The sequence below is a fragment of the Phaseolus vulgaris genome, chromosome 2 (assembly GCF_000499845.2).
Source record: "Phaseolus vulgaris cultivar G19833 chromosome 2, P. vulgaris v2.0, whole genome shotgun sequence".
NCBI lineage: Eukaryota > Viridiplantae > Streptophyta > Magnoliopsida > Fabales > Fabaceae > Phaseolus > Phaseolus vulgaris.
The window spans coordinates 11,780,270-11,795,914 of record NC_023758.2 but is presented as its reverse complement, the minus strand read 5'-3'; the positions used below and the strand labels follow the sequence as shown (position 1 = coordinate 11,795,914).

General features: G+C 36.5%; 2 protein-coding genes across 3 annotated transcripts; one reads left to right on the top strand and one right to left on the bottom strand.

Moving 5' to 3' along the window:
* Positions 1-564: 564 nt before the first annotated feature.
* Positions 565-5,054, top strand: LOC137809616 (uncharacterized). 2 transcript variants are annotated; one of them, XM_068610724.1, is made up of 12 exons: positions 565-892; positions 2,181-2,243; positions 2,345-2,974; positions 3,066-3,191; positions 3,272-3,636; positions 3,716-3,797; positions 3,873-3,962; positions 4,038-4,157; positions 4,253-4,381; positions 4,465-4,568; positions 4,684-4,774; positions 4,854-5,054. In XM_068610724.1, the coding sequence occupies exons 3-12, from the start codon at positions 2,447-2,449 to the stop codon at positions 4,959-4,961; spliced, it is 1,743 nt and encodes a 580-aa protein (XP_068466825.1). In that variant the 5' UTR covers positions 565-892; positions 2,181-2,243; positions 2,345-2,446; the 3' UTR covers positions 4,962-5,054. The 2 variants fall into 2 exon arrangements, with proteins under 2 accessions (XP_068466825.1, XP_068466826.1); XM_068610725.1 differs by having other exon boundaries at positions 2,181-2,974.
* Positions 5,055-6,778: 1,724 nt separating this feature from the next.
* LOC137809048 (protein FAR1-RELATED SEQUENCE 6-like) lies at positions 6,779-7,926 on the bottom strand. Its single transcript, XM_068610189.1, has 3 exons — positions 7,258-7,926; positions 7,055-7,158; positions 6,779-6,785 (listed from the first exon to the last, which is right to left on the bottom strand). Exons 1-3 carry the CDS (start codon positions 7,924-7,926, stop codon positions 6,779-6,781), a joined length of 780 nt encoding a protein of 259 aa, XP_068466290.1.
* Positions 7,927-15,645: the final 7,719 nt, after the last annotated feature.

Below are 15,645 nucleotides of genomic sequence, written 5' to 3'. Positions count from 1 at the left end.
CTGTGAACCAGGTAAGAGGTTCTCCCTGGAGCGACGTGGGAAATACTTTACACCACACATTGTTATCTGTGGTATACAAAGTCATTTGCGTCTTGTAGACATTTAAGTGTTCGTCCGGGTCGGTCGAGCCGTCATAGAGTTTAATGACGAGGCCTCTCCATTTGTCAGGAAGTGGAGTGGTGATAATTTCGTCTGTAAAAGGATGACCCCTTTTCCTTGACTTTCTTTCGACTGTTTCAGCTCTGGAAGCAGGATTGGTATTGGCAGGTGTAGGTATGCGAGAGGCGGTTCGGTCGGCCATATGGGATTGGCCTTCTCGTTCGGGATTATCGACCTGTTGTTGGAGTCGTGCATTCTGCTCTCTTAATAAGGCGATTTCTTCTTCTTGGCGGCGTCTATCTTCTTCTTGGAGGCGTCTATCTTCTTCATGTTGACGATGGTCTTCCATCCACTGTTCTATCACTCCCACTCTTCTCGTACATTCTTTGCATTTACCTTAGCAAGACTAATATATATATATATATATATATATATATATAAAATGATTATTTGACACCTCCAAACCGTTTGCTTCAATTTACACCTGTGTGACGTGGAGGAATGGATGATGTGGCATGGGCACTTTTGGTATTTTTGGTAAAAGCAACGTGACATGTGATCTGAAAAGGGGGAAGAGTGTATTAGGGTTTGAAATTCAAATTTCCCGCAAGCATAGGAACGTGTAGAGATAGACGAACGGTGACTTCGGTGATTGCGGAGAAGAAGTTGTGTACGGTGACGGCGGAGAGGGCAAAGGTGCGAACTGACGGTGATGGCGGAGTAGTGCGAAGTGACGGTGGTGTGCGAAACGCTGCGAGGTGGTTTGCAAAACGGTACGAGGAAGGAGGAGAAGGTAAGTTTGTTTATTTTGGTGTAGTGATTGACCAAATTTGACTGCTATAGTGGATGTATTTGAGATTGTGCATGCATAACAAGAACCTATTAAAAAAGCATCATCTGTTTATCCAGAAATTTAAAGTTAAAAATTCAATGTGTAGGTAATTTCTTTTTTTTTTCATAGACAAGATGATAGGTAATCCTAGCAACTGAATCTGTATGGGGTGTGTGACTGTGAAGGATTTTGGATTGATGTTCTATTTCGTTGGCTGACGTTCGAAATTGATATACTGAGAAGCAACAAATGTATCTTAGAAATTAACGTGGGTTCATGGCCTAAGTCCTAAAGGGCAGTTAAAGGTTTTTGGTCTCCTAATCCTTCATATGAAATTTCATGAAAATCTTACAAGTCCTAACACATTTGGTAAGTTGGAGAATCATGTGTTCATAAAAGTACTTGTAATTCCAAAAGCCTCCTCTAAGGTTATTCTTTTTTGGGCATTTTGTTAACAACAAATAGGTATCATCATTTGGTGTACATATTATATTTAGTTTTTGGAACCCTTATAGTGTAAGTGGGGACCTATGTGTTAATAAGTGGGGACCCATGAATTACTTTCTGCTTGGTCATTGTCTTAAATTTTGTTTTTGGATTCCAAGAACTGGAAGTGATTGTTGTGTGTAGTTTAGACATAGTTGGATGGTATGAATGTTAATTGGGTGGGTTTTAGCATGAGTTGGTGGTCATTGGAACCCTTATAGTGTAAGTGGGGACCCATGTGTTAATAAGTGGGGACCCATGAATTACTTTCTGCTTGGTCATTGTCTTAAACTTTGTTTTTGGATTCCAAGAACTGGAAGTGATTGTTGTGTGTAGTTTAGACATAGTTGGATGGTATGAATGTTAATTGGGTGGGTTTTAGCATGATTTGGTGGTCATTGGAAACCTTATAGTGTAAGTGTGGACCCATGTGTTAATCAGTGGGGACTCATGAATGACTTTCTGCATGGTTATTGTCTTCAATTTTGTTTTTGCATTCCTGTAAGTGGAACTGATTGTTGTATGTAGTTTAGACATAGTTGGATGGTATCGATGTTAATTAGGTGGGTTTTAGCATGATGTGGAGGTCATTGGAACCCTTATAATGTAAGTGGGGACCCATGAGTTAATAAGTGCATAACTTTGTGCATGGTTATTGTCTTAAATTTTGTTTTTGCATTCTTGTAAGTGACACATAGTTGGACTGTATTAATGTTAATTGAGTGGGTTTTAACATGATGTGGTGGTCATTGGTTTTTTGAAGTTTTAGAGAATGGAAACTTCACGGTCCAAGAATTTTGTCCGTCATGCAAAAGCTGATATGAAGGTACTAATTTTACATTTTGTTCATAATAGTTGAATATTTTGTGAATTGACATGGTTGAATAAATAAAGTTGTTGTTATTGGTTTATGTTCTGATGTTGCAGGTACGAGTTAGGCACAATGTGCTGACTCAATATATTGTTGATATCAACCGTAAACTTAGTAGGTTTCAATAAGAAAGGATTAAACAAACTCCATTTAAGTGGATGCTTGAAATGGACAAAGTGTTGGATATATCTAACAACCTCATGAGAGAACTATTAAGTAGATGGGCAGCCGATAAGGAAGCATTTAGGATTAGAAAAAGTATAGTTACATTTTCAACTCTTGATGTGTGTTTTGCATTAGGATTGCCGGTTGTGGGGGAAGAGGTGAAAATGGAGAATGATGGGGGAGGTGTTGTGAATACATTGTTTGAAGAAGGGGAGGAAATGAATTTATCAACAATTTTGAAAAAGTTGGAGGATAAAAATTTGAACAAAAATGTTGATGATTTTGTTAGGTTATACATATTGCTAGGGTTATATGTATTTTATGTTCCTAGAACTTCTAGAACATTTACTTATTTTGCTTTTAAGTGTTTAGACAATTTAGATGCATTACAATTATATAATTGGGGGGGGGGTGCAGTGTATGATGTCTTAGTTACAAGTTTGACGAGGGCATCAAAAGTTTACTACGAAGACAAGAATGTTAGTGAAATATATTTGGCAGGTTGTGTCGTTGTTTTGCAGGTTAGTTAAAATTTCTAAAATTATGTTGTCTTAAATTATTAGTGATTTTGTTTAATTGTTAATTAGTTACGTACTATATTTTTGGAAATAGGTGTGGGCGGTCCACCATGTGGGTGTTGGCGACCGTGCCCAGTGTATTGGTTTTCCACGATTTTTGCATTGGCCGAGTGTTAATAATCGTGGAAGAAGGTTACATGAAGTTTTTTTATTTGCTGAGGTATATTTGCGAATTGTTTAGTTTTTGGTGCATGTTATTGCAGAAAATTTAGATTAACTCAAAAGTAAGTGTTTTTTCAGATTGTATGCGATTGGCCAGTAAGTGCTGAAGAGGAAGGAATCCAAATTTTGAAAGAAGCCTTAGCAGATTCTGATGAGGGTGTTGGGGAAGGTAGTGGTGGTAAAAGTGAGTGGGACGACTTAGTTTATCAGCACAAACTTTGTGAGAAGAAAGTTGTAGATAACGAATTAAAAATTGATCATTTGGATAGGCAAATTAAAGAGGTCCGACAAATGCTTGTTAAAGAAAACGAGTGGTCAGTTGGATTTGTGCGTGGAGCCAACCCAACCTCTCATGGAGCAAGCTGTGCTGGTCCAAGCTCATGCAGTTTGGATATTTCCAAAATTTATAAAACATTTTTTGCATTCAAGTTTGACATGAAACGGTAAGTACATATAATTGTAGGCATTACTTCATTTGTTGTTATTGCTTGATTATTGAGTTGGTGTTAAATGTTGATGTAGTGTCATTGTGGATATACAAAACAACATGTTGACGAGGCTGGATTTGCAATCATTAAGGCCGCGATCAAGAGTTGACAATATGGTAAAAATGTACATATTGTAGTAGTTGTTCTATTAACTTGTAATATTTACTTAGTTATGTTGAATGTGTTTGTAGGTTATGCTATTTGTAACCGGCTTCTTAAATATGAATCAAATTGTTCATTTTGGAGTGGTGAATCGCTTTTCATTCAATCCGTTTTTTGCGGTTAGTGTTGATTTAAATTCATTTTGATTTCTTTTAAGTTTTTGTTATTACTAATAATAGAGTTTGTTGTTGCAGACTCGTGTAATTGAGGAGATGATCAACAATGGGGTACAAAATTCATGGTCCAGTTTGGATTACATGTCATTTTATGAGAATGCTTTATTCCCATATCAGGGAATATCTTATTGTGATTATGTAAGTTAATATTATTGATGTTTTCTGTAAAAGTTGTTGGTGTTTGTTAGAATGGTGATGTTGAGTGTGACTTTAAACTTTGCAACGTTTTGTAGGTGTTTGTCCCAACCGTGTTCAAGAAACACTGGTGGTTGTACGCACTCAATTGTCGAACTAGGCAATTGCATGTATTGGACTCCATTGGTCATGGAATTCAAGATCGATTCAAGATTGATAAAGCAATGGTAAATACCTGGATGTTGTTGAATACTTATGAATATATTTGGTTTGGATTTCTTTATCATTGTTGTTAAATTGCATGTTGTAGGTTGATCGTCTACAACACCTTTTTGAAATTCTTGACGAATTTTCTGGAAAGAGTGGTGCTCAAATTTCATTTGTAAAAGGAAATGTTCCCCTACAACCGAATAGGTTAGTATTGATAGTAATATTCATATTCATTTTGATTTGATATTTTCTCTAATTTGGTTTGGAGTTAATATTTTGAATTCTTCTTTAGGGTTAAATTTATTTTGGTTGTATGCAGTTATGACTGTGGTATTTTAGTTGTGAAATATATGGAGTTGTGGGATGGTTCACAACACTTGGAAGGGAATACCTTTCCCAATTACACCACGGTAAGAGTTATTTTGATTACTTAATACATTTTATTTATAGTTTGGTGATTGCAAACTGATTCCATGATATATTATTTAGAAGGAGCTCCTACGCTTTCGTCAAGAGATGCTAACTTCGTGGGTGTTGCATGAGTGTAACGTTCAACGAAAAGCCGTATTGACAGATTTGGAAGTAGATTGCCCTTGATTTTTATTGGACACTTTCAATTGTAACAAAAAAAAGTGTTAGTTATAATGAGTTGATGTGAACAATGTAGATACTTTTATTTAATGAATGGAAGCATTCTCAATTTCATTTAAGTTATTTAATTTAAGAATTTTTTTATATCATATTTTGGGCAGAAAGTTGTCACTGGAGCACATGAATGTGAAGGTCTTTGTTAATAAATTAATTGGAACCCTTATAGTGTAATAGGGACCCTTGTGTTAAAAAGTGGGGACCCAAGAATAACTTTGTGCATGATCATTGTTTTCAAATATTTTTTTGGATTCCTGTAAATGGAAGTGAATGTTATGTGTAAGTGAGACATAGTTGCAGTGTATGGATGTTAATTGGGTGGGTTTTACCATGATGTGGTGGTCATAGAAACCCTTATACTGTAAGTGGGGACCCATGAATTACTTTCTGCTTGGTCATTGTTTTCAAATATTTTTTTGGATTCCTGTAAATGGAAGTGAATGTTGTGTGTAAGTGAGACATAGTTGCAGTGTATGAATGTTAATTGGGTGGGTTTTACCGTGATGTGGTGGTCATTGGAACCCTTGTACTGTAAGTGAGGACCCATGTGTTAATAAGTGGGGACCCATGAATTACTTTCTGCTTGGTCATTGTTTTCAAATATTTTTTTGGATTCCTGTAAATGAAAGTGAATGTTGTGTGTAAGTGAGACATAGTTGCAGTGTATGAATGTTAATTGGGTGGGTTTTACCGTGATGTGGTGGTCATTGGAACCCTTGTACTGTAAGTGGGGACCCATGTGTTAATAAGTGGGGACCCATGAATTACTTTCTGCTTGGTCATTGTTTTCAAATATTTTTTTGGATTCCTGTAAATGGAAGTGAATGTTGTGTGTAAGTGAGACATAGTTGCAGTGTATGAATGTTAATTGGGTGGGTTTTACCGTGATGTGGTGGTCATTGGAACCCTTGTACTGTAAGTGGGGACACATGTGTTAATAAGTGGGGACCCATGAATTACTTTCTGCTTGGTCATTGTTTTCAAATATTTTTTTGGATTCCTGTAAATGGAAGTGAATGTTGTGTGTAAGTGAGATATAGTTGCAGTGTATGAATGTTAATTGGGTGGGTTTTACCGTAATGTGGTGGTCATTGGAACCCTTGTACTGTAAGTGGGGACCCATGTGTTAATAAGTGGGGACCCATGAATTACTTTTTGCTTGGTCATTGTTTACAAATATTTTTTTGGATTCCTGTAAATGGAAGTGAATGTTGTGTGTAAGTGAGACATAGTTGCAGTGTATGAATGTTAATTGGGTGGGTTTTACCATGATCTGGTGGTCACAGAAACCCTTATACTGTAAGTGGGGACCCATGTGTTTATAATTGGGGACCCATGAATTACTTTCTGCATGGTTATGGTTTTCATGTTGCTTTTTCTCACTGCAACTGCATGCATGCAGGGGAGGGGATTACAATAATTTTATGACCAACCTAATTGTCATTCCATTCAACGAAATTGAATGCAACAAATTTAAAATGATTGTATTTTGAAGACATCATGGTTATCATTTTGTTCAATACCCAAGGTACAACCAAATGGTGCAAGAATGGTTTTTATATAACCATCTATTGAAACAAAGAAGACATGAAATTGATTTGTAACTTAACATTGCAGTACAACAAATATTATTAATACATATAGGAATTTATCCCATGTACGATGTTCAAATAGTGAGGAGTTGTGATGCACCAAAAATGATAAAGGTTCTCTTCTATGTCATATAAAACACTTCCTTGTGTGCAAAAAGTTTTGTGGATCCTTCATTACAACCTGCAACCAAATAATGAATTTAACTTACATGAATAAATTGATATCTATAGAACATTTGTTGGGTTTAAGGTCACAAACCTAAACAACTCTGATGCATTTGATTCTTGAGATATTGGTAAATTAGTTTGGACTGAGTTCAACAATGAAAGAAAGCCAACAGACCCCGTACTTGACACCTACACTTTATTTCGTAGTAATTAAACAAAACAAGAAGTTCCAAACGTGAAAAATAGTGAAGAAGTACAACAGCAAATACAATAGACACGTACCCCGCAATTGCATTAGTCATCCCATTGAATGAATTCATGTTCCCTTCAGTTTGATCAGGCAGATTTGCTTGAACACCTCCCACATAACTTCCTTCCTCAATTCCCTAAGGCATTTAGTTTTGAATTAGATATAATATTTACATTTGACATATCAAAGTAAACAAAATAATGAAAAGGTAATGAAAAGAAATAGTTTTACTAACTGTAGTTGGCTGACTAGGAAGTTGACGTCTAGTACATGTATTTTTTCTTCTCGGAGCCTTTTCACACCTGGATTTTTGTCGTGTTGATCGCAGCCGACCCTTTCTTTTCACAAGTATAGGGCTATGGATATCACCGTTGATGTTGATTGTTGTGGTAGGAGTACTTGGTGTTGGTTGTTCAGGACCTCCACAAATGTTATGCTTTGTCCTATCTTGATCATGTCTTCGTTGACCATATTCCAACACAAATTTGTCAAGTTGTTTATGCAAGATTTCTGTTGTATTAATTTCCTCGCTGGCATGTTCAGCTATGTCATAAAACTTCTTGCACAATCCATCATACCTTTGAACTTGTGGATCCTTGTCTTTTGTGCCAAAGGATGATCTTATGTACGTGTGCTTTCGCCTTAGATTTTTACTCCACCTTTTCAATACATACTTTTTTGGGACTTTTGTCACTTTTTCTTGAGCAAGGACAACAAGGCAGTGCCGACACAAAATTCCCCTAAATTCAAATAACAAGCAAGTGCAACATACATGTAGTTGTTCACGGTCAAAAAGAACTATTACATTGCGGTGTTCAGGTTTACCATTTTGGAAAGACTCCTCTACAACAGTGAAACGACATGCATGACCCTCAATATAGGCATTAGTAACAGCACAATTCATTTTTCCTCTAAACTCCCCTTGCACCTCATTCAATTTTGCATGTGTGTATTCCGATTGGAACTGTCTTTCAATGCAAAGTCGAGATTCTCGTAACCACCAGCAGCAGACACAAAAGATCTAAAAGTCTTATTTATACGAACCCCAACATCGTCATTAATATCCAACACTCTTTTTGTCTGCAAAGATATTTTCCTATTACCGTGAAACAATCTAGAATTCGTTGGGCTCAATTGATGTGAGTGTTCCTCGTGTACCGACATAATATACCACTTGCCTTCTTTTATTTCAACAGTTATACGAGCCGGACATTCAACCGTCTGAGTAGGGTGAGTGCTTAATTCTGGTGGAATCGCAGACATGTAATTTCCCGCCCTAGCACATACCAAGATGAAGTACCTTAATTCCTTGTCAGGTCCTTTTTTCAAACTTCGAGTTCTAATTGCAAAACCCTTTTTAATGCCATATTGTCAGTAATAACTTTTCACGGCATCTGCAGTGTCAAAACACATTCCAACTGTAGGAGCTGATTCATCAACTACATTTGGAACGGACTCATCAATATTGATCTGGGAATCTGTATCAGAAAGTATATTTGCCACATAATCATTCCCAGCTAAATGATTCGAATGCTGAGATTCTTCAAAGAACGGAATGTCATCAAGTGACAAATCTGCCATTACCTTAAACCTGTTGTGTGTACAATGCTTAGCTTAACTCACATTGACAAAAAACATGAATGCATATGTATACACTTTTCTTTATATAACTTAACTTAAACATTTCAAACAATGAACAAAATAAATCTACTGCATTATTAAACAACTATGACTAGTTTTATGCATTATTTAACAATTTGCACAAAGTTACAAATAAGCTATGTATTGAATGCAAGATTACCTTCACCAACAGAACCTTCAATGGTTATCTGCTAACTTGAATGTGTAGTTAATGCAATGAAGAAGAACTGTTGCTATCAATGAATGCTGACAGTGCTGGATGTTATCTGCTCTTGAATTTGTAGTTAATGCAATGAAGAACAATGAAGAAGAACTGTTGCTATCAATAAATGCTGACAGTGCTGGACGTTATCTGCTCTTGAATTTGTAGTTAATGCAATGAAGAACAATGAAGAAGAACTGTTGTTATCAATGAATGCTGACAGTGCTGGACGGGATGCTGGACGTGGTGCTGGACTTTGAGGAAGGCACGCACTTTCTCTTTAATGTGTGAATGGAAAAATCAGAATTTGTGGCATTGAGGAATGTATCCCACCTGCAAAAAAGTAAAGTTAAAGTTGGAGCAAAACTATCCTTGCACGTAACATTCATGGCAAATTCAGCATTTATTGCCATTTTCAGAAGAATATCGTACTGCACCTCACTTTAAAAGATATTTTAAATAAAATTGTTGCATTTATGCTATGTTATTAATTAGACAAGACATTTTCTTTTACCTTGCTTGAAACGTCAACATGTGCCCAACGTTCATCTTTATATGGCACTCACCTAAACTGCACCTCACCTTAAAAAATATTTAAAAAAACAAATTATTGTTGCATTTATGATATGTTATTAATTAGACAATACATTTGCTTTTTCACAGAAATCCCTTTTCCTTGCTTCAAACGTCAACATGTGCCCAACGTTCATCTTTATATGACACCTCACCTAAATTGCACCACACCTAAACTGCACCTCACCTTAAAAAATATTTAAAAAACAAATTATTCTTCCATTTATGATATGTTATTAATTAGACTATACATTTGCTTTTTCGTCCCTTTTCCTTCCTTCAATAACATGTGCCCAACGTTCATCTATATATGGCATGCGATAGGATGAATTTGTTGAACTATACATTCATTCCAAATGGAGCATGGGAAAGGCTTGATATCGACGACAATGACATTGGTAGTTATGTACGACGTTGCAACTCTACTACCAATGTCATTCCCGGACCAGCTGGTAATGTGCAAGCCATGATTCTTAATCGGAACTCTGAGCCGCCAGTAAACACTCAAGAATTTATAAACCGTATAGGTCAACAAACTTATGATCGTGATTTTACATCCAACCAATGGAAATGGTCAGAAAAATTCCTTCAATTCCAAGGTAATACTCAATCACGTTTTTTAGAATGGAACAACAAAAGTTTATGTCTAATGATGTTTTCATTTTATTGCGAAGGAGAAATTGAAGGACGTGGTTCTGAATAGAGATCATTCCTGGGAAGTTTGAAAGAATTAGATGTTTTCCCACTCTTAAGTTGTCTAATCAAATCATGCAAGCACACTGGTCTAGGAGACATGTTAATAACAATTAAGGTAATATACCTATTATGTAGTCTTTCTTACATTTTGCAGAAGAAGTTGTATATTAAATTTCTTGCTTTACAGGATCCGACGGGGACTGCAAGTGCAAGTGTTCATGGGAAGGTTTTAAAGAATGAAGAATTTGGTTCTCTAATTGAAGTTGGCTCTGTCTTAGTCTTAAAGAATGTATTAACGCACAAAAAACAAACTTTTCTTTTACAATTCCATATGTCATGTCATTCATACAAGTATTTTTGTGTGCTTTTTAGGTGGGCATTTTCACTCCAAATCGAAGGAACTTCTACCTTAATATCACTCTTAACAACATTGTCAAGGTATGTAGTCAAACAACATAAATGTAATACAACTGTGCAGGTTAAAATAATAATCGTCTTCTTTACATTACATTACATGCTTGAAATTAAATTGTCATTCATGTAGGTTTTCAATTCTGACATATGTCCACCCACTGACGACTTAGTTCGTGCTTGTCATCCAGTAGTAAGACTTCCACCCACGACTCTAGGTACAATACAAGAAATGAACAACACTTTAAAAACTATAATGAAAGTTGCTCATGTATATTGTCTAACATTTGACTTCCTCATCAATTTTCAGATGCAGAAAAGATGGAGTTATTATTCAAGGCCATCAAAAAATAAGGAATTAGACAATCTTGAATATTATGTAGCTCGAACTTGTATATAAAGCACCTAAAAACATATCCATTAATGAATCATCAGTTTTTGGGTTTTTCACCATTCAGTACAAAGTTCATTAATAAAAACAATATTACGAAATTAATCAATAACAATACTGTTAATGAATAACAAAATTAATCCACTTACACATTCAGAGTTTCCACAATAATTACTCCTGAACAAAATTATTGGTGCAATACTACAAATTACAATGGTTTCAACAATGTCAGCAAAGCATACATCCACTAACTTAAAAACAAAAAACACCTAAAAACATATCCATTAATGAAGCATCAGTTTTTGGGTTTTTTTGGCTTCCTCCTTGAATATGTGGTCCAAGGTGTTTTCAAAACAGCACTCTTGAAATGTTTCCTCGGTTCACCGTTCATTTTAGGAAACATGTTGACTTCTTCATTTGGTTGGACTTCATCTACATGTAATTGTTTATCTTCATGTACATCTTCATGACTGTTGAATTCTTCATTTGGTTCTACTTCATCTACATGTAATTGTTTATCTTCATCTACATCTTCATGACTGCTTTCTGCCTTTTTCAAGTATGTGCAATCCATTGCAAGAGGTTCAACTTCAACTACTTATGACTGAGTATCACGACGAAGACAATTTCTCCTTGCAATTAACTCAACTATGTCATTAACCTTTTTCTCCATACTTGTGATTAATAATTCCTGCTCCTCAGATTTCCGCATCAGTTGAAGAACTTTCACCCTCATTGCACGGACTTCATCCTTTGTTGGTTTCTTCTTCGTAATTCGACACCCAATTTGGTCAAAAGCTTCTTCAACAAATTTACTGCAAAGTTCTTCATTGGAAGCACATAACTCAACAACAACCTGTTTGTTGACATATATAATTCCAAAAATAATTATCTACATTCAAAACAACATTAAGGTAATACAAATTACAAAAAAAAAACATACCTTATTCTTACGCAGACCACGTTCAAGTTCATGGTCACCAACTCTAACATTCATCCAATGCATGATACGGGGATGTTTATTCCCACTAGTAGGTACTTGACGCTTATAAGAGAACAAATGTTCCATCGCCCATATCTGAACAATGAATACAAAAAAGGCATTTATTAAAAGGTCAACACAGATGCACAATTATTACAAACATTTACCAATAACAAAAATATTTCATTTTACCTACAAGAGGTAAACGCAACCATCCACATGGATATACGACATATTTTCCCGCGTAATCCATTTTGAAGCTGAACACAAACTATCAACCAAAATCTCATACACTAAACCCCCCCAATTATACATATCAAGTTTGTCTAAATCATCAACAAGGTTAAACAACCCATCATGAACTAAACCCAATCTAGTAGGGAGAATAAACTCCGACAAACCTAACAAGACATACAACTTACAAAAGTCCTCTGAGGAAATATCATTCCCAAGTTTCAAAATAACAGAATATATCATTTCCACAGTTACACGACCTTCTTCAAAAAAACTCCTTATGTGAGATATAATACTACTTTTCCTTAAATCAATTTTTCTACCACCTACTCTAAGACTTACACCTAAACACACATCTACCAAACTAAACGACACAAATTGATACTGAATTGAAAAACTTTGCTTCCTCTCCACCCAAGAACTACATAACTTACTTAAAAGTCCACGACTCAATTTGATGTCCTCACGAACAAACAAAAGCCATCCAAATGGGTGGACTGTATAATACTCTTTTGTTGCAAAGTTATAACCATGTTCATAACAACCAAACGCTTTGACCTGCAATTGTGCCTAAACACCTGTATATCAAAATCAAATACAAATACACTATAATAATTAAAATTAAAGATAAATAAATGTAATTGTCATGTATACTTAAAAACAAAAAACATCATTTCAAAGAAACCTTAGCTTGACCCTCAGGATGACGATCAATCGTAAGAACCTCCTCATCTGAACATCCGCTAATTGACATTATATCCTCAAACAATTTTGTGAATGTTTCCTGTTGAGAACGAAACCAACATACACTCTTATAACATCAGTATGCTTATGCTTCAATAATAGAACATTCAGTAAATTTAGAGCAACATGAATGGTTGTGCAGTTCTATTAATACCTCAATTCTTAAATATATGTGCAGTTCTATTAATAAATAAGTTTTTTATTCTACATGCAGATTTGGGTCTATGCAAACAATTTTGAATATTTTTTGGTGGCAGTGGTGGTCCTTCAAAGAAAGGCCCATGAGGATTGGGCAGTGAAGCATAATTACAGTGTCTAATAATACAAGGCTTTTGAAATCATAGGGATTAAATTGCTCAACCTAAATAATCTCAAGGACTACCAACAGCTTACTCGTACTTATTTCAGTTGTGGTCTTATACTATATTTTTATCTTGCTGGATAAATATGACGCTGTTCATATTCTCTCACTTTTGATATTTTTGTCAATAATGTAAAATAGACACAGTTGAAGTCCTAGTGTTAAAAAAATTAAAACAATAATATAAAGCTATATATATATATATATATATATATATATATGAAACCCCAAACCTATTTAATCTTCGTTGATTTAAAATTAACAAAAAATAATTTGTGTGAATGTTTCCTGTTCAGAACCAAACCAACATACACTTCTAATAAAGTTTTCTCCATACAAGGGGAATCATATCTCTATTTGAATCTCACTAGTAAGAAATTATTTGAAAAAGATTGTCTGGAGGACATTACAGAATGCATGTAATCAATTTTAAATATTGGAAGAAGAGTTAAGGATCAGAATTACTATAAACTACAATTTAATTCCAAGCAATTACTAAGCAGTATGATCACAAAAGTGGCATCAATTGGCACTTCTCTTCAGCTCATCAAATAGGGCAACATACACTTACAAATGGGAGCAATCAGATTTTCAATTAACCAAGCCTTTTCCATCACCACGTGGCGGCACATCATTAGCAACTACAAAGGGATTTAGAGAGAACATAAAACAATATTGTCCCACAATTTCATCAATAACTAACATAAAAGAATACTGCCCTATAGTTGTTTGTTACATTAGTGTCTCACACACCCATCCATTGCAAATTTAGGAACCAAATAGCAATTTCAACATAGTTGCAAATTTTAAAACTAAATAACTTGTACCGTCCCGTATCCGGGCGTTGACTAAGTCAAGGTCAAAGTCAACGGCTGGGGAGTCAAAGTCAACACAAGGCGTCGCCTGGGTGTTGAGACGCCAAGCGCCAGCATCGCCGAGAGGAAGCGTCGCCAAGGCAAGGCATCGCTTAGGTGAAGGCGTCGCCCAACCAGGGCGTCGCCAGATCAAACAGTGTAAAAACAAGTCAATCACAGCGTGGTTCCCCGATACCCATGGGTAGGAAAGACCATGGAGGGAGCGACGCCGTGGGAAGGCCTCAGGTCCCAATAGCACGGGGCAGCGATAAAGAGAAGGAAAAGGTGGCTTCAAGGCCATAGTAATAGTATCAGTGAAGGGCAGCCTGACTCGTGAAGTGCTCCTGCCGCCCCAGAGACGCCTGTGGGGCAGATACGACTCAAGAGGAAAGCCACGCCCAGGGCAACCGGGTGCAGAGTACAAAAGGAAGGCAGATACGCTCTCAAAGTAAGTGACTAGATACTTGGGGGCATGAGTTGGCACCCATAAAGTCACCCCTAGCGCAGTAGCACTCCCAGCAGGAGGACTCACACGTAGAAACGTCCCCAGGTGGGCCGAAGCGCCCCCAGATGGGGTCATGACGTCGTGAGGCCCTCCACGTGTACGACAGCCATGCCAGAATAGAAACACCCTTTAGTCAGGTGCCAGGTAATTAAAAGTTATTCAATACAGTTTCCCTTTCGAGCATTCAGGTACTATAATGGCTCCCGAGCGTTTCAACGTCTTAAATGCGCTACGTTTTCCAATTAAGCGCTTTAATGAGTGCGTTACGTTTGTGATTGAAAGCGCTTTAAGGCGCTTTAAATGCTTGGGTAGTTTAAATAGCGCAGAGAATGTTGGAAAAAGGGTTGGAACTTTTGGCAAATTTCCCAGAAACTCTCTAGTTGCTTGCTCGAGCCTTGAGGTTACGCACAAGGGACTAGGGAAAGATTTTTGCTAGAAGGAGAAATATACACTAGACACAGTTTCCTTTTACCACCTTCAGAGTGCCATACGCGGTGCTCCGATACGGAGGTGCACAGTTTTTGGTGTTTCTTGCTGGCTGACTTGAGCGTCGGAGTGCACACGGCCGCTAGGGCGCCTCTTTGTCCTCTTTTTTGCAGGAATCCACAGGCAACCAGTGGGAAGGAGTCCCTAGCTGACGGTTGAGGTCGCGCACGAAGACGTCCCGGTCAACCGGACGGAACATAACTATTTCAACACATTTACAATTTAAGAACCAAAGAACAGAATAATTTAAAACTAATTTAAAAAGGTACATGGTGGAATCTTCACTCTAACAGGAAGGCTTGTAACATCAATGATGTAAGGCTTTTCAAGACACCAATAACTAAATTGGGGCAGCAAAGGTTTAATGATATTTTCAAAAAAATTTCACAACGAATGTAGAATGCAAATGAGTCAAATGTAGACCAAATTTACTCAGCTAACTAAACTCCCAAGAAATTAGATGAAAATAAAATAACATTTTAACCAAAATTGATTCTACTAACCTCTTCTTCATCTTTGGTCGGATCCAATATAATACAATAA